Genomic DNA, 26,981 nt, shown 5'->3' on the forward strand with positions numbered 1-26,981 from the left:
AAATCGCGTAAAACCAAATGAAACTATGGCAAAAAATTTATAAGCAGTAAAAATTACAGTAGTATACTGTAGGTGATTCCTGTCCTGATAACAGACACTGACCCTCTGGAACTGTTTAGTTCTGTTAGTATTGTGTTCAGGTGTGAATGTTTCTGGGGATTTAATCTGTCTCTGCTGCCGCATCTATTCACCGTAGTGATAAGTGATTAATGTCCCATCAGATCTTTAATGGGAGACGTTATACTGGTTAAATGACTAAAGACATACTGATCCGTATGGACAGATATTTGTTTCATATATTATGCGTTATTAATCGATTTGTTTTGCCAATTTTTGACTATCAGCGAAAAAAAACATTAGCGAAAACATAAAAAATATAACGAAAACAAACCCAAGCAGAAGTTAAATTTTAAGCGTTACTTTGCAGCAAAATATTATCTACCAGTGTATTAAACGGAAATAGATAAAATACACCGTAATGTAAAATACTGTACATAGCCCGCATTGTATTCTGTACCTACAACGATTGGTATAGATAAATTACAGATGTTACGTGTCTTAAAGTATTATTAAGGATGTCGTGAAAAATATTGCAATAAGTAGTTTTATTAATTAATTTAATCATTAATTAAAAATAGCATAAGCATCATGGATTGTGTATTGAGGGATTTAAATCTGTTTTATGAATCGTTTTTTATTCCTCTTTTTTACCACATGATCTATTTATGAAACTATGTTGACGTAAGTTATGTTATATATATATTAAATATGGTAACCGGCTGCTTGGACACTGCAGTTAACTGAAGCAGTCAATGCTCCATCTGGCGGAATTATACAGCATTGCAACTATCTTTTTAGAAAGCGCATGGGGGCGTTTATGGGGCGGGGCATCGTTAACTACGTCATCGCGGGGGATCACATTCCGTGCACGGATCGATCATGGTCCTGTCACGGTCCGGTCATGGACCCATCATGCTCCAAGCGGCTGTCTGACGTGGCTCCCACTGTAACTGTGTAACAGAAGGCAGTGTTATCCTCATCTTCATGTCATACTGTGAGGCAATAATATTAATATTAAATATCTGCCGAAATAAAGGAGCGGTAGGTACTGATAGCACACGGGGTTTCAGGGGCAAAGCCACAGTTCCTCTTGAGTGAATAAATAAAATACAGATAAAGTAAAAATAAATAAATACAGATAAAGTAAAAAAAAAAACAGAGAGAAATACAAGAAACAAAAATTTAATATAGATACTAGCGTAGGTACCAGTTGTTGGCAGAAACAGAGTTTGTAGCAATAGTTCAGGCTTAAAATAATCTGCTGATCTTTAATGTAATCAGTGATATTATTATTATTATTATTATTATTAGAGTTTGAGTTGAAGCCCACGTACATGTCTGTGTGTCTCTCTGTACAGCAGAACTCTCTGTCTAACTTATTAATACAAAGAAATCCCATTCTGTAAGGTTGAGTATCTTACGCCTTGTTTACACTAAGTTGTCCTTCTTTGGTGGTCAGACAAATACACTCCCTGTTCGGTAATCGGAGAGTGAAGTGAATCGAAGAAATGGAAAAAGTAGAATTCACTTATTCGGTTATTTTAGCCAAAGTGAAAATATGAACTAATCCCAGTAAAAATATTCAGTTTATCTTTTCTAATTAATATCTATTGGTGCAGGTGTTTTTTTTACTTTGAGACACGGTAAATAATATACATAAATAAACAAAAAATAATTAAATTAGACCAATTAATGACTTAAGTTATTAATTCATTCATTAATTCATTAAGGAGACAAAAGAAAAAGAAAGAAGAAACAAAAAATATAGATAAAAAAATAAGTAAATTAATAAACAAAGAAAGAAAGAAAAGGTGAGAAATAGAGACAAAAAGAAATTGGGAAATAAAGCAATAATTAGATTTTCTTTAATATACAAAATAGAATATATATATATTCTGTTTTGAAAATAAAATATTTATTGCTTTATTTCCCTAATTTCTTTTTTGTCTCTATTTCTCACGTTCTTTCTTTCTTTCTTTTCTTTTTGTTTGGAAGGTCTTTTCTTTGAAGAAAATAAACTAAGAAAGGTCTTTGAGGAAAAAAATGAATAAAAGAAACAGTTAAAACAAAGGTAATCTTGGAAAGAAAATACATTTTTGATTTAAAAAAGTGTACAAACATTTTTAAAAAAAAGCAAGCACTAATTAGATAATATATATTTTAAAATAATTTAAAGATGAAACGTAAAGATTATTTTTAAAAAAATAAAGATTATAAATTGAAGGATTTGAAGAATTAATTTTAAAAAATGCTAAAAAACTAAGATATTCTAAGAAAGAAAGAAAGAAAGAAAGAAAGAGACCAGCTCTATCAGGTCCTGGCTACCTCTACCTGCAGTTAAAAAAAAGAATCCTTAGAAAAACAACCCTATAGTGCTTGGGCCCTAATTAAATAGGAAAATCTACCTATTTTCTAGAGGACAATAACCTTCAGTTTGAAAAAAAATAGAAAAAAGATTGATTACTGAAAAGGAGGCTGATAATGTGGATGTAGACAGTGTGTTGATGGATTACATAGCACTGAGCTTTATTTACTATGAGCTTCATCACAGCGTGCAGTGTACAGACTGTCAGGGCTCTAGATCTTTCTGCGCCGCTCTCACACTGTAACCGGATCTCTGTGGAAACGGTATATGTATAGAACTGACAACTTCTATGCCTGTTCGTTTCTCTAAGACAAAACCTGTTTAAATATTTTACAAATTTATGTTTAATAGTATATTTAATATTTATAATTCATAAGATTACACGGTTAATATATCGAAACATGTTTTTATTGAGAAATAATTTAAATTATACAAAATTAAAATCAGGCGATAAATAGGTCAGCCCAGTGGGGTCTTTTTCCAGCCATATAAATCCTTTTCTTGGCTAGCTGCGATTTTTGTAGTTGCCGGGCAGGCCGACGGGCTGGAGCGTGTGTAGCTAGCTAATATCCTAAAGAAAAAAAAAAAGAAGCAACATTCGACAAATAAACGTTCAAACACACAGAGAGGTTTGACATCTCTTTCAGTATTGAAAGTAAAGGTAAGAATAGTGTTTAGGAAAGCTAATACACGGTGAATTCCTCGAGCCAACGTCGAGTTCATGCCGTTTAGCCTAGCATATTAGCATAGCATAACATAACATGTTAGCATGGTTCTATCCCAGCGATTGCATGAGGTAGCTCAATGATGACTAAAGAAATAATCGGTGTCTCTCTGTTCCAGTGTACATTTTAAATCATTTATTCTTACTAAAAGAGCGTTATTTAAACGATTGCGGCCCGTCGATTAAAATAGCAACCCGTGCACGCGCTAGCTACTTAGCGTTAGCATTCGAGCCGAGAAGAAAGGATGGAGAGGAAGGAAGGAAGAAAGAAAAGAGAGAAGGTGGGAGGGATGGGATGTTGTTTTTTTTTTTTTTTCTTGACAGAGCCAGAGACGCGGAGGAACCTTTTAATAAGTAAAAATGTCTTGGTTAATTTTTTTTGTGAGCGGACCGCAGTGAGGTGAGGCAGGCCACAGCGCCGCGGTGTGGTGATGAGGTTAGCCGGCTACACCCTGCAGGACCCGGGCAGGGCTCTCTCAGCATTAGCGTTAGCAGTTTTCGTCCATTTCACTGACCCGTTTCTATCACCTCTGTGGGGTAGATTAGCTAACTAATAAATGTTGTTGGGATTATAAATAATTGATTAAATATTTATATGTAGTTTGCCACAAAAGAAGGGAAATAATTTCTTTTAGATTTCATATCTTCACTTTTCTGAATTTATGTTCAATCTTTGCACATGTATTATCTAATGTTTTTTTTTCTTTCCCCCTGTTTCTCCTTTTCTCTCTAGATGCCATCTGCAACCACTGGCGACTATGCTGTTCAGTCCTCCAGTCCAGAGCTGGGCTCTGTTCCTGTCTCGGCTCCCAATGAGGCACTGAAGCAAGTGCTGAGCATCATTGAGAAGAAGGTCCGCAACATGGAGAAGAGAAAGGTATCCGTCCAACAAGGCGACAAAGTTGCATTCCAGATTAAATTAACGTGACACAACACTTTAGACTTACTAACTGTATGCCTGGAAAACATGGAGTCCTACCTTCCTACAAAGTCTGTCTGAATCCCACACTTGTATAGACTATCTCTGCACACTGTAGGGTATTAGGATTATGTAGAATTTATTTTCAGTGGAACTAAGGAGCCCGAATCCCTTATCCGGCACGACAGTGCTTGCACAAGGTCTGCAAAATTACAAGACTCTGAGGATTTGCCGTGTTATGGTGGAAGTACTAGTGTACTCCACAGAGCCTTGACTCAACTCCAGTGTACACCTTTGGAATCATACTTGGATTGAAACTGGAGCCTCATTGACATCCCGACGTCAGCGCCCAACGTGAGCTTACTAATGCTCTTGTAGCTGGATGAACACACAGCCACGCTCTGACGTTTAGCCTGCACAGATGTGGAGAGTGATCTAGGACCAGATACAAATCCTATTCATGGTCATATGACTCATGAGAGTGTAAGACTGGGGTTTGTGCAACTTTGTGCCCCAGTGCACGTGTAGTGTTCTTGCTGACGTCAACAGTCGCACCGGGATTTCATTGCAGTGCTAGGAACAGCTGCTGAAACGGCTAAATTGAGGAGTCTGGGTTTCTTCCTTCTGTACCTCAACAAATACAGCCGACTTGCTTGCTCTTCTCCAGAGCGAAAGCTCAACCCTAATTTTTTGTTCCTAAAATACCTTTTGTTTGAAATGAACAAGTAGTCGCAGAAATGACGCGCTTTAACCCAGATGGCATGAGCAAAGACGTATCGATTGTGAACCATCGTGATGTGAAAATCCGATCTGACCCCACCCCCTTAATAAAAAAAAAAGTGGGATTGAGCAATGTAACATGATGTAAGCATGGCCCTAGGTTTTCATGGTCAGGGCTGCACATACTCTAAAACATGTAGTGTGCGGATCAAAAAGATGTATATGATTTCATTATTAAGGTTCTTTTTTTTTTTTTTTTTTTTTTTTGAGGATTTTTTAGGGCTTGTGAGAAGGGAGAGCAGCCGTGGGGAAAGGGAGTGTACTAAGGGCCTGTCCACACGGAGACGCGTTTCGCTGTACACGTATAAGTTTTTTTATCGTATTGGCGTTTCATCCACACGGATCCGGCGTTTTAGGAGACTGAAACCGGGTCCCAAAGTGGATAAATCTGAAAACGACATTCGTGTGTACGGCCAATCCGTATATTTTGTGAAACAATGATGTCATCACATCACGTCTCGGCTGCGTCACACGTAACAGCGACAACAATAATGGCGGACTACATGATTGTGTTTGTGTTGCTACAAAGCCTACTAGCTTTATTACAGCAAAATCTATTGCTTCTATGCAACTGTTATGAGCAACAAGCGATAATGGACAACACCATCTTGGTTCGTATACAGCGCGCAAGGTCTTCTCCGTGTATAGTGTATCTCTATGGCAGAATTACAGTGCCCCATACTGGTCTGGCATATATACTACACCGTTTTCAGTGGTTTCGTGTGTACGCAGATATTTCTTGAGACGACGCCGTGTTCACGAAAAGAAAATGATCGAATAGGGAACGCACCGGAAGGAGTCTAAGACACCACCCCTTCCAAAAAAATTCCACCAACCTTGGATGACTCCTTGGGTAGGAACAGTTGTCTTTGTTCCTGTTGTAAAACCACCCTGACCTTTTCACCTCCTGAAAGATCTTGTAGGGTGTCTGAGCTCTGATATGCAGCTTTAAACCCCGCCCATCTCTCCTGTCTCATGCCAGCAATGCTCATGTGCATGAAAAGCTGCTGAGAGGACATCAGATTAAACCTTAATTATGATTAGAATTGATCAGATAAAATCAGACTGGTTAAAATTTAAGCTCTGAGGAAACTTTTTGTAGATGTATATACACAGAGCAGCGAGAACCTCTGAAATTAAGGTATTAAATTTTAATATTTATGCTCCAGAGAAAGAATGATAAGACTGACTGTAATCTGATACCTTTCTCGTCTAAACCTGATCCAGGAAAATAAATGTGGTTAAGCCTTTCTGCCTGGGATTTTTTAAAAGTTCTTTCTTTCCTGTAGAGTCTGGACATCAGGTCTTACTGTAAACACATGTCATGGTTTGTCAAGATGTGTACCGAACGATGAGACAGCTAAAAAGAAATAATTTTCTCCCCTTTTAGTCCAAGCTGGAAGACTACAAGACACGGAAGAGCAAAGGAGAGCGACTAAACCAGGATCAACTGGTTTGTACAAGTCTCGTTTTATTTTGTCACAGATCCTGTAATTTGGGGGGGGTATTTATTTAAACCCTTTTTTTGTTTTGTTTTTTTATTTCAGAACAGGCATAATGTAGATTTGTATGTTAACAGTACAGGTGTCATTCATCTTAAACCATAATAACCATTTATTTATTAACATATGACAAATGATTTAACAGATTTAGTCAAATTGGTTAGTTCCAGTTCTTACAATTTTTTTCTTTACTGTTTGATGGCACACTGGTACATAAAAATACACATCTACTGACTAATCAGAGTTTAGTATTTAAAACGCATTATTTCTACTTGATGTGAAATGTAAAGCAACTGTTTAGTCCTTTCTTCCACTTCGTCTGCTCCTGTTAGCAAATGAATCAGTTATGAATCACAATTCTTATCTTAATTCGTGCATCCACAGACTCCAAAATTGATTTTAAATGATTTTACATTCCTAATATATAAAGCATTGATCTATCAGCCAGTAACTGGAATCGGATGCAGTTCAGTTTGATCAGACACGACCATAAAAAAAAAATTTTAAGGAGAAAATCTGGTGCAATTGTTCTGTGGGGTCTATTAAAGCATTTGCATATTGAATTTGTAATTCGTTGTTAGTTTATTTATTTTTTTTTCATAAATCTATATACATTTTTATCCTCTAGGACGCTCTGTCCAAAACTCAGGAGGTGACACACAATTTGGAATTTGCCCGGGAGCTGCTGAAGAGCTTCTCGTCTTTAAACATCGAGGTTTGATGCAGTTGATCAGTCTTTGAGCTATTTTGCTGCACAAGCCTGTATCTGACCTCCCCTCCCGTTCTGATTTCCCTTGTGCAGATCCAGAAGGCGGTAAAAAAGTCAGCGCGGCGGGATCAGCTGAAGCGTGAGGAGACCGAGCAGCGGCGTCTGAAGGCTGTGCTGGAGGTACAGTACGTTCTGGACCAGCTGGGCGAGGAGGGTGTGAGGCAGGAGCTGAGACAGGTGGAACGGGGAGACGATGGGCCTCTGCTCACCGAGGCGGAGCTCACGGGACTCGATGACTTCTACAAGCTGGTCGGACCTGAGAGGGACCCCAACATCAGGTGGGAATATTTAGCCAGACAATGGACCGGAGTCCTTTAATATTGCAAAACATCTGCTTAGAGATAATTTGTGCAATTGATATAAACATTATAAATGTTTAAATACACTGTTTAATGGTTAAATATCGGACTGTCCAGCTGTCACTAAAGTGGTGACATCACCCGTGCTGGCATGTGACCTTGATCTGGCCCTGATAAGATTGACCCCCTTTATTTTATTATTATTTATAAAAATGGGCCAGGAAGCCAAACCTGGATAGTAAGCGCATGGCGCTCTGGTTGGTTGACGGCATGTTTAAAAAATCTGGTCCTGTATCTGTTTCAGGCTGACTGATCAGTTCGAGGAGGCGTCTGTGCATTTGTGGGAGTTGATGGAAGGAAGAGACAAAGCTGTGGCAGGAACCACATGTAAGTCCTCAGTTCTTACCTTTTTAAATACAGATTTGGCATGCGGACTTCCGTTATTAAATACAAACTTTTCATAAACTGCTATTTATAATGTAAGGGATGAGTTGTTCTGTAAATACTGTATTTGTAAAAAACATTTCGTCACCTGAGAAAATCATTCGTCAAGCTGTTCCCCTGAGTGGCGCTTTGTACAGTGTTGCCGCGGCCCAGGTGTTCCTCTCGACTCGTTGGCCTGAGTCAGCAGCCGGGCGTTGTGCCCGAGGCTTGCTCTTAAAGCTTTTGGGCATCAACAATGGGCAGGGTCAGAGACACAATGAGTCGGACTTTAACCCTCATGAGCTGACACAACTAATTTCACTCAGGTCCTGTTCTAGTGGGTATTTTAAGAAATCTTATCAAAAAGAAGTGACTGAGGAACATTTTTAGAATCCTTTAAAAAAATGGCTGAAATGGTTTGTAGTTTAAAAAAAAAAAAATACTGGTTGTTTTGGTGTCTTGTTTTGCAATTATATATTCATGTCCAGGGTCCGTGCTGCTTCTTATGCCAAGTTGTGCATCTGGGCATACTATGCAGGCACTGAGCGTGTAAGGATGAGTAATGTTTGATTCTTTCATACAGTGTACAAGTCCCCTTAGTGATTGTGCATGGTATGAATCTTAATTTATTTAGGACACGTTTTAAAACAAGGCCGCAATAGATTTTCCCAAATACATTTAAGTAAGCAGCACTCTGTCATCGTTACACTTGTCTCTTTTTCCAACTTCTGAACAAGTCATGGAAATTTGACCAAACCTTCAGACCTTACATTACAAAGGGTAGCTGTTTACCAACTATTTAATTTTATAATAAATTGTGAAGCACTCAGAGCTGGTTATATAGTTGATGTTTAATACTTTAATCGTACACTGTAAATTTGTTAGAAGCCACAATCGGCTGATCACGGGAGGGGTAAATGAGTTATTGGAATTAGGGCTGTAGCTATTTTACCAAAGATTTAATAGAGTAATCTGATAAAATGTACATTTGCTTAACTAAACAGCAATGTAAAATATAAGAGATTATTGATTTTCTTTTTTTTACTTCTACTTTTATATTTTAAACGCATACAGCATTTTATCAAATAAACATCGTCATTATTCACAATACAAGAAATGGTTTATATTCCTATCTCCCATACGTGGTTTCGCGCTGCGGCCGGAAGTACGGTTCATCAGGATTCATCGCGAGTTTTGGCGCTTTGAGTACGTCTCCATCTTTCCGCACGAAAAATTAAACGTTAAATTTTTTTGGCGGTCCTCGCGGAAGCTTGTGCACTTAGCAGAACGTCGGCGGGCAATCGCGGTATCTCACGGTGCCTAATACCGCATCTCACCGTGAGTCAAACCGCATAGGTGAGATAGGGGTATTAGGCACTGTTAAACTTTTTAAGGAAAGATGGAAACGTTATTGCAGCACCAAAACTCGCTGTAAATCATGATGAACCGTACTTCCGGCCATGGTGGGAGACCACGTAGGTGAGAGAGGAGTATTAAAGTTGACTGAGATGAATTAATTAATTAACTAAAAGTTTCAAAATCTACGGCTCAAGCATAACGTAAGCCTTTACTGACAATTTGTCGTTTTCTCTTGCTTTCTTATTCTCTTGGCTCGCTGATAATTTTATCGCTTCCTTCCATTTTGCAGCTGCAACAGAACGCTCCCTCATCAATACACAGTTAACCGTTTGCATCTCCTTCCGCTTTGTGTATGACGTAAGCGCTGCTTCGTTGGTGTTTACTCGCAGCTTGCATCTGGAAGCGCACTTTGTCGAAAGCCCGCTGTCAACAAATAATTGCGCAAAAACATAATGCAAAAAATTTTTTTCTTAATTAAAAGAAGATTCGAGGCAGATTTTGCCCCCTTTTTTTTTTTTTTTATCGAATTACTCGAGGAATTGTTTCAGCCCTAATTGGAATCTGCTATTTAAAGTAACCTTTTTTTAAATAAACCCAACTTCAGTGTTTATTTGGTGAAGCGATCATGGCTACTCATTAGTAGGCAGCGAAGGGGGGTGCATCTTTATAAGTATTAGAATCTGATTCACGAGCAGCTTCTCTGGTGGGAGCTGCTCGTTATTTTTTTGCAGTATTCTTAGTGGTGGTTTGGTTGACGCTTCTTCTATAGGTGGGTCGGAGCCAATTATAGAATGAGTCTGAGTGGTTCACCTCCACCCCTTATCTGAAATGGGTCCTTGGATGCTTCCTTCCTATTCTCAAACCTTTTCTCTACTCATTGGTCTTGGCAGGTCGAAGTTAATTTAGATGTTACTAAAGAACCAAAAACCACAAAGGGGTTTCCTTGTTTGTGGTGTAGCGATGTTGACTTGCAGAATAAGTGCAGAATAAGTGCAGAGTGGGGGCTTTGGATGGGTAAATAAGGTAGAAGTGATGTGCAGCACTGAGAATTCATTAGATGCCCGTTTTCATGTCTAGGAAAGCAGTCATGTTGTACACTTTGTAAATAAACAATTTAAACGTAAGAATTTTGTTAGCTCCAAATTCCGAGTTAAGTCCGAGTGGGTAATAGTGTGGCGGTGATGAAGCCAAACTGGTATGCTACAAGTAATCTTGATGAACCATATATTTAAAATATTTTCATGACCACGGCCTCCATTTATTTTTTTATTTTATTTTTTTAGACAAGGCCCTTAAGGATACTCTGGACAAGATACTGCTCAGCGGCTACTTCGACCAGACGCAAACACACCAGAACGGAGTGTGTGAGGAGGAGGAGGAGGAGCCACCGCAACAGCAGCAGCAGCCGCCTGCTCCCACTGAGTCGGTGGAGTGTGAGGAGCAGCCGGTGGAGCCAGGTACGCATTCAACGTGTATGTACAATTGTGATGATTACGGCGAGCTTGGCGGTGGTGTTAACAGTTCTGCCTTATTTTTTTTGTTTAGCAGAAGGATCTGTGACTCAAGAGTTCACGGATCCCATTGAAGTGGAAGCGACAGAGGTTAGTACCACTGATCTTTTATTAATTTTTTTGAATAAACCTTGTTCTTGATGCCTAACAGTGTCTCTTATTTTTTTCAGTTTGTAAACCGAAAGTTCATTCCAGAAGCCACTTACAGCGCCAGTCCTGAAAAAGAGCAGGGAGGAGAATGGGCTTTGAGCCCCGAGGTGAGATCTCAGTCTTTGAAATGATTTTCATGCCTGAGATTGAAATTATATGTACCAAGTTATAATAGTTTCTTCCATTTTGAAACTAAAATCAGGCTTAAAAAAAGTTGTTGTTTTTTTTCCCTTCATTTGTCTGATCCATGTATACAGATCATAAGCTCACTGCAACAGCAACAACAGTCCCCTCAGCCTCAGCAACCTCCTTCATCGATGAGTCCTAATCTGGTGAACCCGGAGACTCACTCGCTCACCCCTGGACTCCCCCCCTCGTCGACTGACCCGCTGGTCAGGAAGCAGGCTGTGCAGGACCTCATGGCACAGATGCAGGGCACCTACAACTTCATGCAGGTCAGCAGTGACAAGATAATCAAGCAAATTATTGCTCCGTGTGCTCTCTAAATTAATAGGGCCCAACACTGACATCATAGTCATGTCGTCATCACGCTGTTTTTGCCATCGCACTGATGATGCTGATGTCATAATTTTTTTTTCAAACATCTCCTATGGGAATTATATGATCGCCACGAAACCGGGCCAGTGTGATCTCAAGACATTAAGAGTGCAAAATCAAAAAAGGGGTTTTTGATATCCGTCAATTCGTGGTGGGTCCTTAAATTATGGTTAAAAAGTGTCAAATAACCTCCTGGGTGACATCATATTAGGTGGCATCACATTGAGTGACCTCGGCGTCCGTAGCTTTTTGGAGATCTTAACGTACTCATAAAGCACACAGGTTTTGTAGTGCTCTTGGTTGGCTATGATTTAGGTGCTTGGTCCCGCTTATTGCTTGCACCCATGTTTTAAGTGTTTTTTTCTCTTTCTTTTTTTTTTTAAGGACTCCATGCTGGAGTTTGATGGACAGTCTCTGGATCCCGCCATTGTTTCTGCTCAACCGATGAAGTCTGCACAGATGGTCTGTGCTCCAGGTAAAGACGGAAATTTGCATATTTACCCAAAACACATGTGATAGTTTGTGTCAGATTTTCCAGTTGCGTTGTATTTACAGAAAAGCGCCAGGCACAGATGCTGTTCTTTCCTTGGTAATGACTCTACTTTAGACTTAAAATGAGACGAATTGTTTTGAAATTGTGCTTTGTATTGTGCAGCTCACACAGAAACCCGGCTTCCTCAACACACCCCAGTTTCTGTACATCCAGAACCAACACAGGTAAGTACATGTGTACTGAAAGATGAAAGGGACCAAAGTGTGTGTATGTATATATGTATATAAAAATTCTTTACTTTAAAATCTTTCATGCTTCTTGTCCTTAGGTTCCCATGGTGTCCCCACCGACCGAAGCATACACCTCTACGCCGCCCCTCTACCAGCCCCCTCCTCACACCACAGACCCTCGACCTCAGCCCGACCCCATCGACCCCCTCCAGGTATCTCTTCTGTCATCAATTACAGCTGTTCTAGACCAGATGTTCTGTCCTTGTTGTGATTTATTTATTTTTTTTCCCTGTTGTCCGTGTTGTAGGTATCCATGCCCCTGTCGTCTGAGCAGCCCCCCGCCCCCTCGTCCCAACCCCAGGCCTTTCAGACAGTCACCAAACCCCTGCACAGTGGTATCAACGTTAACGCTGCACCATTCCAGTCCATGCAAGCGGTAAGATCGTTAGCACTCACTCGCATTTCTCTTGGCTTCTTTTGTCATATCAGAACATCAAGTTTAGCACATTTGTAGCCGGATAAAGTGCGGTGGTGAATCAAATCCTGGTGTTTCTCACCTTTGGTACAGTTCTAAAGATCCGGTCCACCAAAATGAACCTGGTCAAAGTTCATGTCTGGTGCCGGTTCAATAGCGATCCTCCTAAGGAACTGGCTTTGTAACGATAGGATTCTCCACGCATGGAAAAATGTCACTGTACAATTCTGTGTACATTTGGCGAAAAAATGCTAGCAGCAATCATAGCAACAATGAACTTTAACATGGTTTTGCAAGAGTTCTCCAGGTTTTCTTTATTGCAAAGCATTTGAGCTGCCCTTTGCAAGTTTTTTTTTTTTTTTTTTTTTTTGGGTCCAAAAAAAATTCCCAGACCCTGATGTAACCAGTACTTTGTTCTGGTCCTGCAAAGTGTCAGTGCCGCCATGGAACTGTTTTTTTTTTTTTTTTTTTATTTTTTTTTTTTATTTAAAGTGCCAGTTCTTTGGCTGTCTGAACCAAGAACTTATTTAAAATTGGGCCCTGGCTCTAAACTGAAGGCGTACGTGTCAGGTGGTCTCAGTCCAGGTCCAATCAAACCTCTATTGCAGGCAGAAAGTGATTCGGTTCTGAATCTGATGTTTGCAGGAAGTGAAGTAAACGCGCTCGGTTTTGCATTGCAGTTTTTGTCAAGTCACATTCTTTCAAGCAGAGACATTAGACTCTAGACTAAGACATAAGGTCTCTAGACTTTAGACTTCAGACTTCCATTGTCAGCGAGCTTGTTCTTGCTAAAATGTTTTTTTGTTTCTCCCACCTTTCCTTAGGTGTTCAATCTGAACGCCCCAGTTCCTCCATCGAACGAGATGGAGTCTCAGAAGATGTCGAGTCAGTATCAGAGCACTTACACCCAGAGCTTCAGCAGCCAGCCAACACACTCGGTGGAGCAGCAGGACCTTCAGCAGGAACCTCTCCAGTCAGGTACACACCGGTTAATTTTTAACGAAACTTAAGTTTCATAATGAATTTTACACTGGGCCCTTTTTTTCTTTATAATTTATAGTCGGACTCTTTAAAATGCACTTTTTTTTTTTTCCCTCCTCCCACGATATTGTTCGTGCTGTTTATTTTTGTATTCAAACTTGGGAGATAAAAGAACAGTGCTTGACGTCACTGAATACTTTTTCTTGGATTTTTTTTCCCACTTATACCAAGCTGTACTGTGGAGAAAAATCAGACAGCAGTAAATATTTATTAATTTTTTTTTCCCTTTGCAGCCACTTCTTACAGCATTACACGTTACATAATCCCTTTGCCAGGTGTGAAAGCAGCATAACTCATTGTTTCTGCAGACTATTTTTGCACCTAATCTTTCTGATGAGTGATTATTCCCTAGACTTTAAGAGCTTAATTTGTATAATCTCAGCGAAAGTAATTACACTTTGCTTTCATTTAATTAACTTTGTGTTATTTTGCGCTTTCTTGCTCAGTTGTTGGTGCGTTTCACTCTCAAGACCAAGGGATTCCTTCCTCCGGGGGCCACCAGACGATGAGCCAGCAGCCATCAGGTCAGGGAACAGGGTTCGGACGCCAGCCTCAGTCATACTACAGCAGCCGAGCCGTGCCACGTGGAGGGCCCCGGAACGCCAGAGGGGCCATGAACGGGTATCGCGGACCATCCAACGGTTTCAGGGGTGCGTTTTCTTACAAGATTCTTCAAGAATACTTTTTTTAATGGTATTCTTGGGGCGTTGCTTAATGCTGGGGAATGTACTTTTCCACATGCATAGAACCACGGGCGTTTCATAAACCCTGGTGTTGATCTGCTTTTAGGTGGATATGATGGATATCGCGCTCCTTTCCCCAACACTCCCAACACGGGCTACGGACAGACCCAGTTCAGCACTCCACGCGATTACTCCAGCAGCACCTACCAACGGGTACGCACTTGCTCTCATCACACGCGCACACACTGTCTAACTGGTGGGTTTTCTTGTTTTCCTTCAGCTAAAATGTTTTGAGTTTTTAAAATGAGTTTTTCTCAGGAAACCACAAATATTTGCCTTTTTTGTGGCTTTTTTTATGACACCATAACTTTACATGCATTTTATTTTACCAGAAATTTTGGCTTAATTTCCATATAAAATAATACTGTGTAAAAAAAAAAAAAAAAAAATTTTGTACTGTAGAGAAAACACAAAGCAACCGTAGAGGAAAACATGGCTTGTTATGGTGAATTATTACCGTATTTACACTACAGTACTTGCACCAAAAAGTGACGGCGCATATCAAAGAAATCACACTTGAATAAATTACTGTACGTGTAGGGGTATCAGTTTTTACATTCTAGTACTACGGTGGAGACACGGCAGTACTGTACAGTACGGGTTTATTTTTATGCATATGACTGATCAGCTAAAGAAAGTTTGGACCTTTACCAAAATAATAAGTCACTTGAGACTTTAAATCAGTTGTGTGTTGATGGACGTTTTCTTTAGAGTTTTGAGTATTGCTATAGTCAGATTGATTAAATTTAATTATTTGTTTTTAGACTGACTTTATTTTCTTGTTCCCACCCCTTGCTCCTAACAGGAAGGATATCAGCAGAGCTTCAAGAGAGGAGCTGCCCAGGGAGCTCGAGGTAGCTCTCGAGGTAATGCTCAAGCGATGAGATCCTAAAGCGCTTTCAGAAGACCGTAGTTGTCTTTGGCCACCTCGAACATTCATTTACTGAGAGTGGGTTAACCTGTGCCCTTTTTCTCTTTTCTTTTTTTTTTTTTAAACCCAGTCTCTTTCTCTCACTTTTTTTTTTTTTTTTTTTTTTGACATCAGTGGTCTGTTTCTATTTTGGCTTATCAAGTGACCCTTGATATTTTACTGAGAGCCGTGCGGAGCTGAAACTGTCAGTGTTGTGATTTTTCAGCAAGGTTGTGTTTAAAAAAAAAAAAAGGAAAAAAAAGCAAAAAAAAAGCAAATAGATATTCATGTAAAACTTTAAAGATTTTCATTAATTTATTTTTTGTATAAAATAAAATGCAAAAAAATTAACTGCCACTGTTAATCCAATACATATGAGGAGGTTTTTTTTTTTTTTTCTTTTCTTGCACATCCTTATCCCTTGGTTCTCACCAGTGGATTTTGAAGTAAATCCCCTTTTCTTCCTCATCCATCTCTTCCACATTTCATTTAGGAGAAATTCCCGCAGCCCTGGCCTTTGTATGCTCATGTTGCTCCTTGAGAGAATGTTTCAATAAAGACGTGTTGCATTACCTGCTTTGTCTGCTGCTTTCTTTTTTTTTCTGTTTTCCTTTGTTTCTCCCCCTTCTGGCTTTTTTTGGTGCCTCAGAATCTGTACACCTGCCTGAAACGGGATGATCAATTGTGTGCTGGCTTTTGCTGTAGAACTTTATGTTTTAAAAACGTATCGCAGCTCATTTTTGTCTGGCTTAGCCGTCCCAAGATTTCCACAGCTTTGCTTTGGCATCTTTTTGCACCGTTTATCATCCTGCTACACAGGGGGCGCGTGCTTCCAATTTTGCCTCTGGATAAAACACATCTGTGTTTCAGGTGTTTTTTTTTTTTGTTTTTTTTTTCCCTCAAATCATAGATCACTTTCTTTCCATCTGGCTGCTGGAAAATTAACTAATTTGACTACAATGATATATATAATCTTTGAGTTGGGGTGTGAAACATGTGGTCTGATATAAAAAGGATTCTAGAATCCTATTAGAATCCTCCACTGTTAATTTTAAGTTTGTAAATCGTAACAATTAAGTTACTTTAAAAGAAATTAAACAAACTCTGTAACGGTGCATTCCAGAATTTTTTTTTTTTTTTTTTTAAGCCGATTGCTCAGTTAATCTTTTTCTTTTTTTTTTTTTTTTCATCGACTCTATTTCTACCTAAAGCCAGTTTGACCCCGCCCCCATTTGGCTGTAGCTCGCTTTTTGGATTTCTCTGCCACGCTAATAGGAATTTATAGCTCGGATTTTAAACTTCACCCGTTTGATAATATGACCCCGTATTATTTCCTCCCCCAGGTGAGTTCTCAAATTTTAAACTGCATGCAACTTTTATTTTAATGATTCTCAACATGCATGATTTATTTTGACTAAGATGTAATGAGCTGAGACCGTGTGCTTGTGTTAGAAACCTGTGTTTTTGTGTTGCAGGACGAGGTGGACCATACAAACCGAGCCGAGGGATGAGCGTCATGACTGCAGTACAGACTAGCTAACCCTGAAGGCCACCACCCTCCTCCATCACCCAATAATCTTCTCACCAGACTCCATCTCAATCAGTCCACATAGCAAGGTGTTTGGACACGTAAGAAATGTAACGAAGCCATACCACTCAACTCCTTGTACGTTGTAAAGCTTTTTTTTTTTTTTTTTTTTCCCCCTCAGTCGCACGCTGTCGATAGCCTTAATTCTGTAAAGCAGGAACGTTCGTGCCTTTTTATTTGAGTATAGAATTGGACCAGAACACACACTTGTCTATAATCCAGACACACATGTAGCCAATAAAATGTGAATTATGATCTGTACTGTACTTAACATTTGTGGATCTGTCTGTTTTGGAGGGGGGGAAATCACTTACTATAACAAATGCTTCATAGAATTAAATGTCTTTGATTAGAGCTGAGCTGTGGTGATTGTGGTTCGTTGCACAGGAACGGTCTTCTTGGAGAAAAACAGATGAGCACAATGAGACACAAGCTAAACTTTAGTATTTAGACCGCACCTTAAGCTTTGATTCACAAACAAATTTGCTGCCATCTTTCCTTGCATTGACGTGGGAAAAGTCTGACCCTAACCCAGCTCAGAGGCTTGTACAGTGGACACTATGCATGATGGGTGTGCATCGCTTGATGTGCTTCCCTTCTTACCCTGACACACCCATCACCCGGAATAGGCTCAATCTGGATTCAGTATTTCCTTATTTCAATCCCAACCAAATCTTATTTCTTTCCAGCCACCGCGTGTAAGTCTTGACAATTTACACACTGTAGTGCTTAGTCTGTTCTCGGGAAGTGACACACTCATTTCTGCTTGTTCGTGGAGGGTTTTAATAAAAACACATACCAGGATGCCTTGACAACTTTAATAAGAACATCACACATAAATCCATACAATGAGATGAGACATTCTTTTCTCTTTTTTTGTTTTTATTTTGTGCAGAAAATTCAATGCACCTTTTTAAAATGAGCATTCTTACACCATGAGTAAACAACTGGACTTTAAATAATTTAAAAACACATGGTATGATGATCAACTTTTCTTTACCTGAATTTAAGACCAAAATTAATTCTGCAATTTAAGTTTATAATCAACTTCATTCCTTGTTGAAATTATCTGGACCTTGTTTGTATTTAATTGTCTTAAGCTGTAAACCTCAAACACTTGACTGAGCAAATGATTAAATAATAAAATGAATGACTTTATTTTTTTTCTCCATCGTGCCCTTTTGTGTAATCTTTAAAAAAAAAATTTTAATGTGCAAAAACTACCTTGACCATGAGTCAAACCAGCATGAGGAGGATTATACGATAAAATAAAGGATAAAATGAAACATAATTGAGCAGCAGAGACTGGAGGATACACACACACGCACACACACACACAGAGAGGGGTGAGTGGTCCTTACGCATCGCCTCCAGACGCTGGAGAATAAGTGGGGCGCTTGTGTGTTTATCTGCACAGTCCTGATACCGGTCTTTGTCTATGGTACTTGTGGGACGTCCTGGATGACATTGGGGTGCGAATCCTGAGGCAAAGGCTGATTGTGGCTCAAATCCTGCTGAGCTGCAGGAGCGTCCTGGTGTCCCGGGGGCAGCTGCTGGTGATCAGCGGGCGGAGGCTGGTGCTCGTTTTTAGGGGGTTCTGGGACTTCGTTCCCCTCAACTGAATAAAACAATTAAAAAAAAAAATCTGTAAAAAGTGTAAAGCTAAAAGTATGCGTCAGATGATTTAGTTTTAGCTCTACTTTATTAAATTTTCTAACTGTGTCTATAAGAAGAGAACTACAGCTCTTACGAAGCTTCTAATGCTGAGTGTATTTATGAAATGATGGAAACACCAAAGATAATTATTCAAATAATTTGTCACACATCCACCATATTTCCTATTCTATGGAATTTTCAGAACATTAGCGCTATTAGCACTACAGCTCTGCCTCAGGTGTTTAATAAATCCAAAATTAATCAATAAATGCTGCAGACCAAAAAAAAAGGTTTAAAATTACTTTCTGCCCTCAATTTGGCTCTTATTTACATATTTTTGGATTTTTCACAGATTTTCTCCCTAATTTACTCGTATCCATTTCCTCCCCGTCACTAGTGGACTACCACTCAGTCGGGAGGGCCGAAGACTATCACGGGTTTCCTCCAAACCACGTGACGTCAGCCGACCGCATCTTTTCGAACCGCTCGCTTACGCGCCGTTGGGGGCGGCGTAACACACTCTGAGGACAGCGCTATCCGCTCCTTACACTTGCGTGAGCTCACAGACGCCCCTGATTGGCTGTAGAGCCGTGATTAATGTGGGGGCACAAAGTACCTCTCATTCCTCCCCCCTGAGAGAGTTCGGCCAATCAGCTCTCTCTAGACCTCCGGCTGTGAGAGGTAACAGCATTACCCAGGAACCGAAGGAAGAGGTTACCAGGAACTAAACTCCAGATGATAGGGCGAGCACTTTACCACTCAGAGGCCATTTATTTATAAAATGTCATCAGGTCTCGGAGCAGGGGGTATGATGCTTACCACGAGTAAGCATTCTGTTTACACAGTTAAAACACTACGCAATAATCTTAACTGTATATGGAGAGTGATTTTTTTTATTTTTATTTTTTAAATCACATCAGTCTTGGTAAGTCTTGTTCTCTGTTCTTTATTATTTTTTTTTCCCACTTTACTCACCATGAACTTCAGGTGGACCCTTCTGAGTTTTTAACCGTTCCATGTGCTCTACAGCCTGTGAAGACACACAAACACACAGCTCAATCATAACACTTGTGACATTTCAAGACATTTCCACATTAAAGAAGTTCCTGAGAGGCCGGCGTTTGAGACCTGAATCAGACAGGCAGTCCCATCACGGTTCCGGCGTACTGAGAAAACTTTCTACCTTGATGGGGTCCAAGCACTAGTGAAAGCCTAGGATAAGTGCATTAGTGTATCAGGTTTGACTCGAACGCCCCTCATAATTTATATCATCATCTAAATGTGATGTTTCTAAGCTGTACCCTTTCCCAGGTTACACGTGGTCACGCCAAATCTGCTTAAAGTTCGAACCAAACTTCTCCCAATCCCACATCGTGAAAACGCTGTGAAGTTTACACTGTTAAAAATAGACACTTTTGTGAAAGAGCGGCCATGTTGTTATTTACGAAAGTGTGAAAAGGACACAAACACTCCAAATCCGTTTTGGAATTAATTAATTAATGAGCCAATTCGTACATTACTAACGCAGAATCATCTAAATGACAATCTGTAAGACGAGTCGAACGAACGAACGAACCGGCAAGATGTTCTGATATTTACACATGAAGCATATACGCGTTAACACGTCTGACTCGCGTACTTGTTGCAGTTCTATTTTCTGCGCGTTGAGCTGCTCCTGCTGTCTCTCCAGCTCGTCACGCTGCTTCTGCAACTCGGCCGTCTTCTCGTTCAGGTCCTGCTCCTGCCTGACGAGATGTTCCTCAAACTCGCGCATCTCCTCCTCGGTGTACGCCTGGTTTTGCTCCAGAGTCTAGAGATCAAACGCGACAAGAGGAATTAGCTTTAAGCTACTACTCGATAACAATCTTCAGCAACATCATGACATCATGTAATCTTCCTGACCTCCCAACTGTCCGGCTCCAGGAACTCTTTCTTCTTAGTGGCGACCAGGAACTCGTCTAAGGAGACCAAACGGTCCTTGTTTGTGTCAACCTGTTTGAAAAAAAAGACGCGACTTAAGCTTTTAAACCAATCACGATGAAGATTACAGGATGATGAAGTTATGTTGAAGTTACTGATGATTAGAAGAAATGGTTTTCACTGTAACCATTCTAACCAGTTTTAAATGATGGCACATATTGAGATTGCTGCAACAATGCAAGGTTGGCTAGCTAGCTAGCTAGCTGACTAGCAAATCTAGCTTGTTTAAATAATAATAACAATGTTTCCTAATTAGTTTATTTATAAATGATGATGCATATTCATGAAAAATTCTTCTAGAGTTTTCTGAACATGCCGATTTTGTCCGTTATGAAACAAAAGTTCACCTCATTCATGACGTGTTCCCTCATCCGTAACCTCTCCTCCTCCATCTCCACCATGTCGTCCTCCTCGTTAGCAGGATCGTAGATTTTCTCCAGCTGTGAGAACAAAATTGTTTATCGCTGATGAGAACCGTAGTCAATTGTTTTTGTTTTTTTATAAATGGGAAAGATCTAAACAGTACCTCTTTAGTAAACAGCGCCTCCAATTCCTGTTCGTCAAAAAATCCGTCTCCGTTCGTATCTGGAACACGTGAACATGACAAATCCGGATTAAAATAAAACTTCATTAAGATGCATTTTAACTTTTAATGAATCTTGAAATTTAACGTTAACCTGTTTGGTGGAATAAAAATTAAAAACCCTACCGTGAAGATTGAAGAAAGTTTTGGGGTCGAAATCGTCAGGGTCGAGACCGTCCGCCTCCTCCCACACCTCCTTCAGCTGATTCTGACTTCCCTAAAAAAAGGAGAAGAAAAAACTCTCACTGGACTTTATGAGGGAGTCTCGCACCCTGGTGGAGAAAGCGTAAAATAACAGTTTGAACGTACAGGATGGTTGATTTTCGGGTGATCTGCGTGCTTTTTCTTCATCTCCTCGTAATGCTCCTCTTCTTTCTTTCTGCTCTCCTCGTCGAGGGTCTTCAGGTGCTCGCGGCGCTCGTGCTCCTTCATCATCTCGTACTTTTTAAACTCCTCGTGACGTTCTTTGTCGTAGTTCTCCAAATCCTTCGTGGCCTAAAGGATGAAAAAAAAAAAAAGTATGCGCGCCCCTGAGTTTCACACCCATAACTTTCTATAAGGTTGTAAAACTAAAATTGTATAGAAAATGTCTTTGTGCGTTTTGCATCAGTGACACTCAGAGGCTCGAAGGCTGATCCGGCACAACGGTGCTCCTGTGAGATCCACAAAGCCACTCCATGAAGACATGGAGAAGAACCTGAGAGTCCTGCACAAGAACCCTGACTTGACCTGCCTTAACCTCACTGGATCGGCCCGGAGTGCTGCCTCGAACGTTTATAAATCAGGACTTACTGATTTGATGAGTCTGTCCAGATCTTCCACCTCGAACGTGTGAGGGTTCATGTGGTTCAGGTACTCGAACTGCTTCAGTAAAGCCTGATGGTCCACGGCCACGTCTACACATCATGCGTGAGGAAAAGAGGGAAAAAAAAGGAATAAAATCAATTCTACGTCAAACGACATTCGAGAGTTGTGATTCGATTCTGTACACTAATCATCGCCAACCTAACCAGAAAACAAACAACAACAAGCCCACACGTTATATTTACTGTATTATACTGTGGTAAATAACCGCATGAGGTCGCGTACCGTTCCCTCCTTCGATGTCCTGCTTGGCTTTGATCAGCGTCCTCAGTCGACTCACTTCCTGCCTTTTCAACTCGTCCAGCTTCGTCCTGACGTGGTGGCTCACGAAGTCCAGCTCTTTAGCCAGTTTCCCTTGCTGGAAGCACGACATCAGATCAGAACCACTTGACCGAGAACACATCCTAAATCTTAAGGCAGGATAATTCACTCTACCTTTATATCCTCCATGTCTGTGTTGTGAAGCTTTTCTCTAAAATGCTGGTCTTTTTCGAGGAAATCAATAACTTCCCTGAGATAGCGGTCATAATGCAGTCCAGTGTCCTGGAAAAAAAAATTAAGAATGTAATGTTTGACTCGGGAATTCGTTTTTTTTTTTTTCTTCTTCTTTTTTTAACGGTTAGTAAAAGTAACAGTAGCAATAAAAACAGGTTTACAGCTGAGTAAACACTTTGTGTGTGTATACTTGTGTGTTTCTGTGTAAATACTGTAGCACTCTATCTGAAACAGGAATCATAATATCACTTTAGATCTGGGTCAGGGCTGACGAGGAGTTTTAAAGTAGCAGAAGAATTTCTTTAAAGTATACACAGGTATATATATATATATTTTCATAATTTTTTCCCCCAACACCATCAAAACATGAAACACTCATCTGAATAAAAAATAAATAAATAAATTACATACCTTCCAATAAGGTTTGAAAAAAAAATTTTAATGATTAGCAATAATTTTGATGTGTACAAGATTTCTAAAGCTTAAGATTTCTACATGACACCAGAGGCTGAAACAAAAAAATAAATAAGTAATAAATAAATAAGATCATATCTGTCTTCAATTAAAAAAAACAAGAAACGCCAAAGATAAATTAATGTAAAATTATGAACCTCAATTTTATTTATTTATTGTAGAATGTTAAATGTAGAATGTAAAGATATACCAATCATATGCTGCAATGAGGATGGCAAAAAAAATAAAAATACACTACATGAAATCATTTAACACTTTATGCTATAAATCCATGTTTTATTAAAAATAAATTTACCAGTTTCTTAAACTTAAATTGTATACAAAATATTTACTTTTAAAAATATATATATATAAATATACATTTTCCTGTAAAGGCTTTTATAAACTGACAGAAGTCCTGAATGATATACGTTATACTGTACGATAAGCATTTAAAAGTTTGCATCTCCTATTCTTTCTGAATGACAAATTCAACCAATCACCATCCTACATTTATATTTCTAGCTCCGCCCACTCAGCCCTGTTTGGTTCTCTTGGTACCCTGCAAAAATAAAATGAACTAATAAAAGCAGAAACATAATTTTATTTTGATTAAGGCTTTCCTACCCACAATGCCATTCGATTTTTATCATCATGATCAACAAAAGTCAGCTGTATATCTGACCTGAGTCAGCTCGAAAATATTTACTAATCTAAAAACGACAGCGGTTTAGCACTTCGTTCCATCGAGCTTGCTGATCTCCTTGTCTGTTTGAACAGTTTTTAAACTTTCACGTTAACATCGGCATCCCCAAACCCCGACTCAATGAGATTGCGTCCTCCTCATGAACACTCCCATACCGATGCCTGTATACGAGTTGTCCTGGTTGTAAATGACCAGTCTGTATGGCAGACGAGAAACCCCCTGGAGCTTCAGTGTTGTGATGTCACAGGGGAGATCGGATCTGATCCAACTAGTCGAAACATTGATGATATCATCACGATGGTACAGCGCCATCGTCCAATGCGCTACACGCCAGAAACATTAAAGACGTTGATTGATACACATCAGACTCAAAGCTGTACACCCAACTCACCACACTCTGAGGAGGTTCCTGCACCGTCTCCTCTGGCACCTTGACTTTAGTTTTATCTACACTGATAGGCACTGACTGGGAGCTGAACAGCAGGCTGGAGAGCACAAGGCAAGCGGTGAGAGCTTTTATCCACGACATCTGGAACATAAAATCACAATAAAAACGGATCAGCACAGACGCGATGCCAAGTCACTTCAGGTCGACTTCTTTTATAGGAGAAAACTTAATAATTAATAAAAAAATAATTAGATAAATTATTTTGCCTGTAAAAATAGAGATCACATTTGCAATGACATCATGACACAGTATGACAGGTGATGATGAAACTTTTTACCCCATTTTATGTGTGGCTATTTTAACATCATTCATTTCTTTCTTTTTTTTTCTTTTAGAGTTTTATATAATTTTTTTTTTTCATGCCCGGTCCACTGCATTTCTCCTTCTTATTTTTCTTATTTTTATTATAGTACTTTTAAACAATGTTTTAAAAATAAATAAAAAAAATGTGTCTCTCAATAAATAAATAAACTGATATTGTACAAAAGATTAAGTAACACCTACTGATTTTCCAAGCAACTTCATCCAAGCTGGACTTTAATCAGAAGTAGTTAAAAGTGAATGTTTATATTAATGATTGTGACGAAAACTGGCAGTGAGTTGTAGAGACCTCGACATGAACGCCCTCCCTTTTGGATAAAATATTTTGCAAGAAACTTGAATCTGGCATACGAAGCATATGAAGAACATGTGAACGAACGAACTGAACGCCGGATAAGTTACATGCAGGACCAGAAGCCGTTCGGAACTTGTTTACGCCAGTAAATTTATTTTGCATCAAAGCGAAGTGAGTTTTTGAAGTTATTAAGATCCCAAGGAAGTTAGTGAGGACAGTTTCATTCAATGAAGTCGATGAAGGTGTATCCAAAAAAGAGTTTTTTTTTTCAGCAATTTGTTTAAAATCTGAGGTGACTGTTTGCCGATTTGTGTCAGGTTTCAAATTCCTTCTCGGTCACATGATGTTAACTGAAAAAAAACAAACAAACAAGCTAATCCTTTGTACGGAAAGATTTCATTGGCTGGACACTGCGAGATTGACCAATCAGAAATACTGTTACATTTCGTTAACCTAAACCCCACACGACGACCTCAGGAGATAAGAGAGCCGGTTACGTGGTGTTACTGCCAGCTGGGCTTCAGTTCTTCTGTAAATGCGTCACAGGGGACGCACAGAAATGAAAACAATGTTTTGTTTTTACACAAATGTGTGTGTGAAATATGCAGGACGCACATGAAAATGTTTCACTAAAATGTATTTATGAAATGTAACATTTTAGCACCAAACAACCAAAAGGTTGACAATTTTTTTTTTTTATCCATCCTAATAAGAACTGCTCAGATGTGAACTCTTTATCCTGCTCTTGTGTCCTTAACAGACTGTAATTAGTTTAAGGTTTTTAATTTTTTTTTAAGATTTCTTCCAAAACAATTTTAATAAAATAAAACCTATTTGATCAGTAAAATATATTTCTAATATTCTGTTAAAAAATTACATTAAATGTTTGTTAAACATAAGTGTGAGAGAGGCATTTTCTTATTTTAGCAACAAAATGTTTTTTTTTTACTTTTTTATTGAAATAAACTTTTATTTAATCGCCGTTTCCACTGGTTTAACAGGACTGCACATTAGAAGACATTAAAAAGAAATTTTGTGACTGAAAGAGAGTCATTGTTTCGGATTGCACAACATCTATTGCGCTTTTCCTTCTGCTTAATAAAGAAAAAAAGCATTTTAGCAGACAGACAGACAGATGAACAGACAGACAGATAGATCACTTGTCATATGTTAAATTATTAAACACACTATCCTGATTATTAACCCAGTTGTGTAACAGTTTAATGTTTAACTCTAACAGCTGTTCCCATTAGCCGTGTCTCTTTAAGCCTTATTTATTTAATTTTTTTTTATGTTTAACTTGTTATTTTCTTCCAGTCTGTTCAAACACTGATCTGTCCATCAGCCAGCCCGGGTGTGACACTCCGCTTTAATGCCTGAGTGCTGATATTACCGTATAACCGCACGCTCCCGGTCTAACCCAGCGCACTCGCGCACTTGCGCACTCGGCAGTAGGTGAGGAGATCCCCCCTGGCTGCCATGGCAACACGCGCACTAACCGCACTCTCTAGTACGCGAGTGTTGATCCCGCTCCACCGCTTTTAGCCCGCGAGCTACACTCGCTATTATCCGCTCCACGGATTAGCACGATAGCCTTCGGAGAATGACGTCACCCCTCCAACAGGCGTCTAGTCCCCGATAAAGGACACTTACTGCGTGTGTTTCTGCGGCGGGAAGTTAAATCCGAGGTGTTTGTGTCTCTCAGCTCCTCGCAGGTGCTCTTTCATCACCGCACTGAACTTCCTCAGTGTCGCGTCATCACTACACCGAGTCCGCTACGCGGGGAAAGGGGGCGGGGCTTAGGGGAGGAACACATCTGTAGAGGATAAAAATCACAGCGACGGCTAGCGGTGGGTTACCGCCATTACACCTGACAACACGACACACAGACTCTCACCCGCCATTTTGTTTTGTTTTAAAGATAAAAGAGACTTTATTGTCGTTGTTGTAATAAAAAGACATTTGATTGATGTTGGGAGCTCTCGGAGACCAGCAGCAATAATAAAAATGTAAAACTTTATACAGTATATACAATTAAATCAGTCAGAAACGTTTATAATAATAATAATAATAATAATAATAATACCTTTATTAATTGAAAAAACTTAATATTCAAATCTTGGTTTGGAGCAAAATTTTTTGTAAAAATAACTTTTTTCTTGAAAACACATGTTTGTCTAATAACCCAGTGTTTTTTGTTTGTTTGTTTTTCTAACGGCCGTGTAATTATTTACAAATTTAAAGCACATTTTTAATAGCAAATTAATTAGGATAAAAACTG

The 26,981-nt window shown here is 39.4% G+C and overlaps 2 protein-coding genes across 4 annotated transcripts; one reads left to right on the top strand and one right to left on the bottom strand.

The window, feature by feature from the left end:
* The first annotated feature begins 2,944 nt into the window (after window positions 1-2,944).
* caprin1a (cell cycle associated protein 1a) lies at window positions 2,945-18,055 on the top strand. 3 transcript variants are annotated; one of them, XM_053512867.1, is made up of 19 exons: window positions 2,945-3,054; window positions 3,883-4,026; window positions 6,239-6,301; window positions 6,979-7,065; window positions 7,153-7,397; window positions 7,723-7,805; window positions 10,484-10,657; window positions 10,746-10,801; window positions 10,882-10,968; window positions 11,119-11,316; window positions 11,804-11,894; window positions 12,075-12,136; window positions 12,241-12,354; window positions 12,450-12,578; window positions 13,442-13,595; window positions 14,105-14,308; window positions 14,448-14,554; window positions 15,207-15,267; window positions 16,787-18,055. In XM_053512867.1, the coding sequence occupies exons 2-19, from the start codon at window positions 3,883-3,885 to the stop codon at window positions 16,849-16,851; spliced, it is 2,124 nt and encodes a 707-aa protein (XP_053368842.1). In that variant the 5' UTR covers window positions 2,945-3,054; the 3' UTR covers window positions 16,852-18,055. The 3 variants fall into 3 exon arrangements, with proteins under 3 accessions (XP_053368842.1, XP_053368841.1, XP_053368843.1); XM_053512866.1 differs by having other exon boundaries at window positions 2,952-3,086; XM_053512868.1 differs by having other exon boundaries at window positions 2,957-3,086; window positions 10,749-10,801.
* Window positions 17,704-26,484, bottom strand: nucb2a (nucleobindin 2a). The gene is made up of 13 exons (XM_053512869.1): window positions 26,354-26,484; window positions 24,028-24,165; window positions 22,418-22,525; window positions 22,208-22,340; window positions 21,911-22,014; window positions 21,428-21,613; window positions 21,245-21,335; window positions 21,062-21,120; window positions 20,883-20,975; window positions 20,458-20,547; window positions 20,195-20,365; window positions 19,531-19,585; window positions 17,704-18,517 (listed from the first exon to the last, which is right to left on the bottom strand). Exons 2-13 carry the CDS (start codon window positions 24,163-24,165, stop codon window positions 18,336-18,338), a joined length of 1,410 nt encoding a protein of 469 aa, XP_053368844.1. The 5' UTR covers window positions 26,354-26,484; the 3' UTR covers window positions 17,704-18,335.
* Between the last annotated feature and the right edge of the window lie 497 nt (window positions 26,485-26,981).

This window comes from Clarias gariepinus, chromosome 15 (genome assembly GCF_024256425.1).
Source record: "Clarias gariepinus isolate MV-2021 ecotype Netherlands chromosome 15, CGAR_prim_01v2, whole genome shotgun sequence".
Lineage (NCBI taxonomy): Eukaryota > Metazoa > Chordata > Actinopteri > Siluriformes > Clariidae > Clarias > Clarias gariepinus.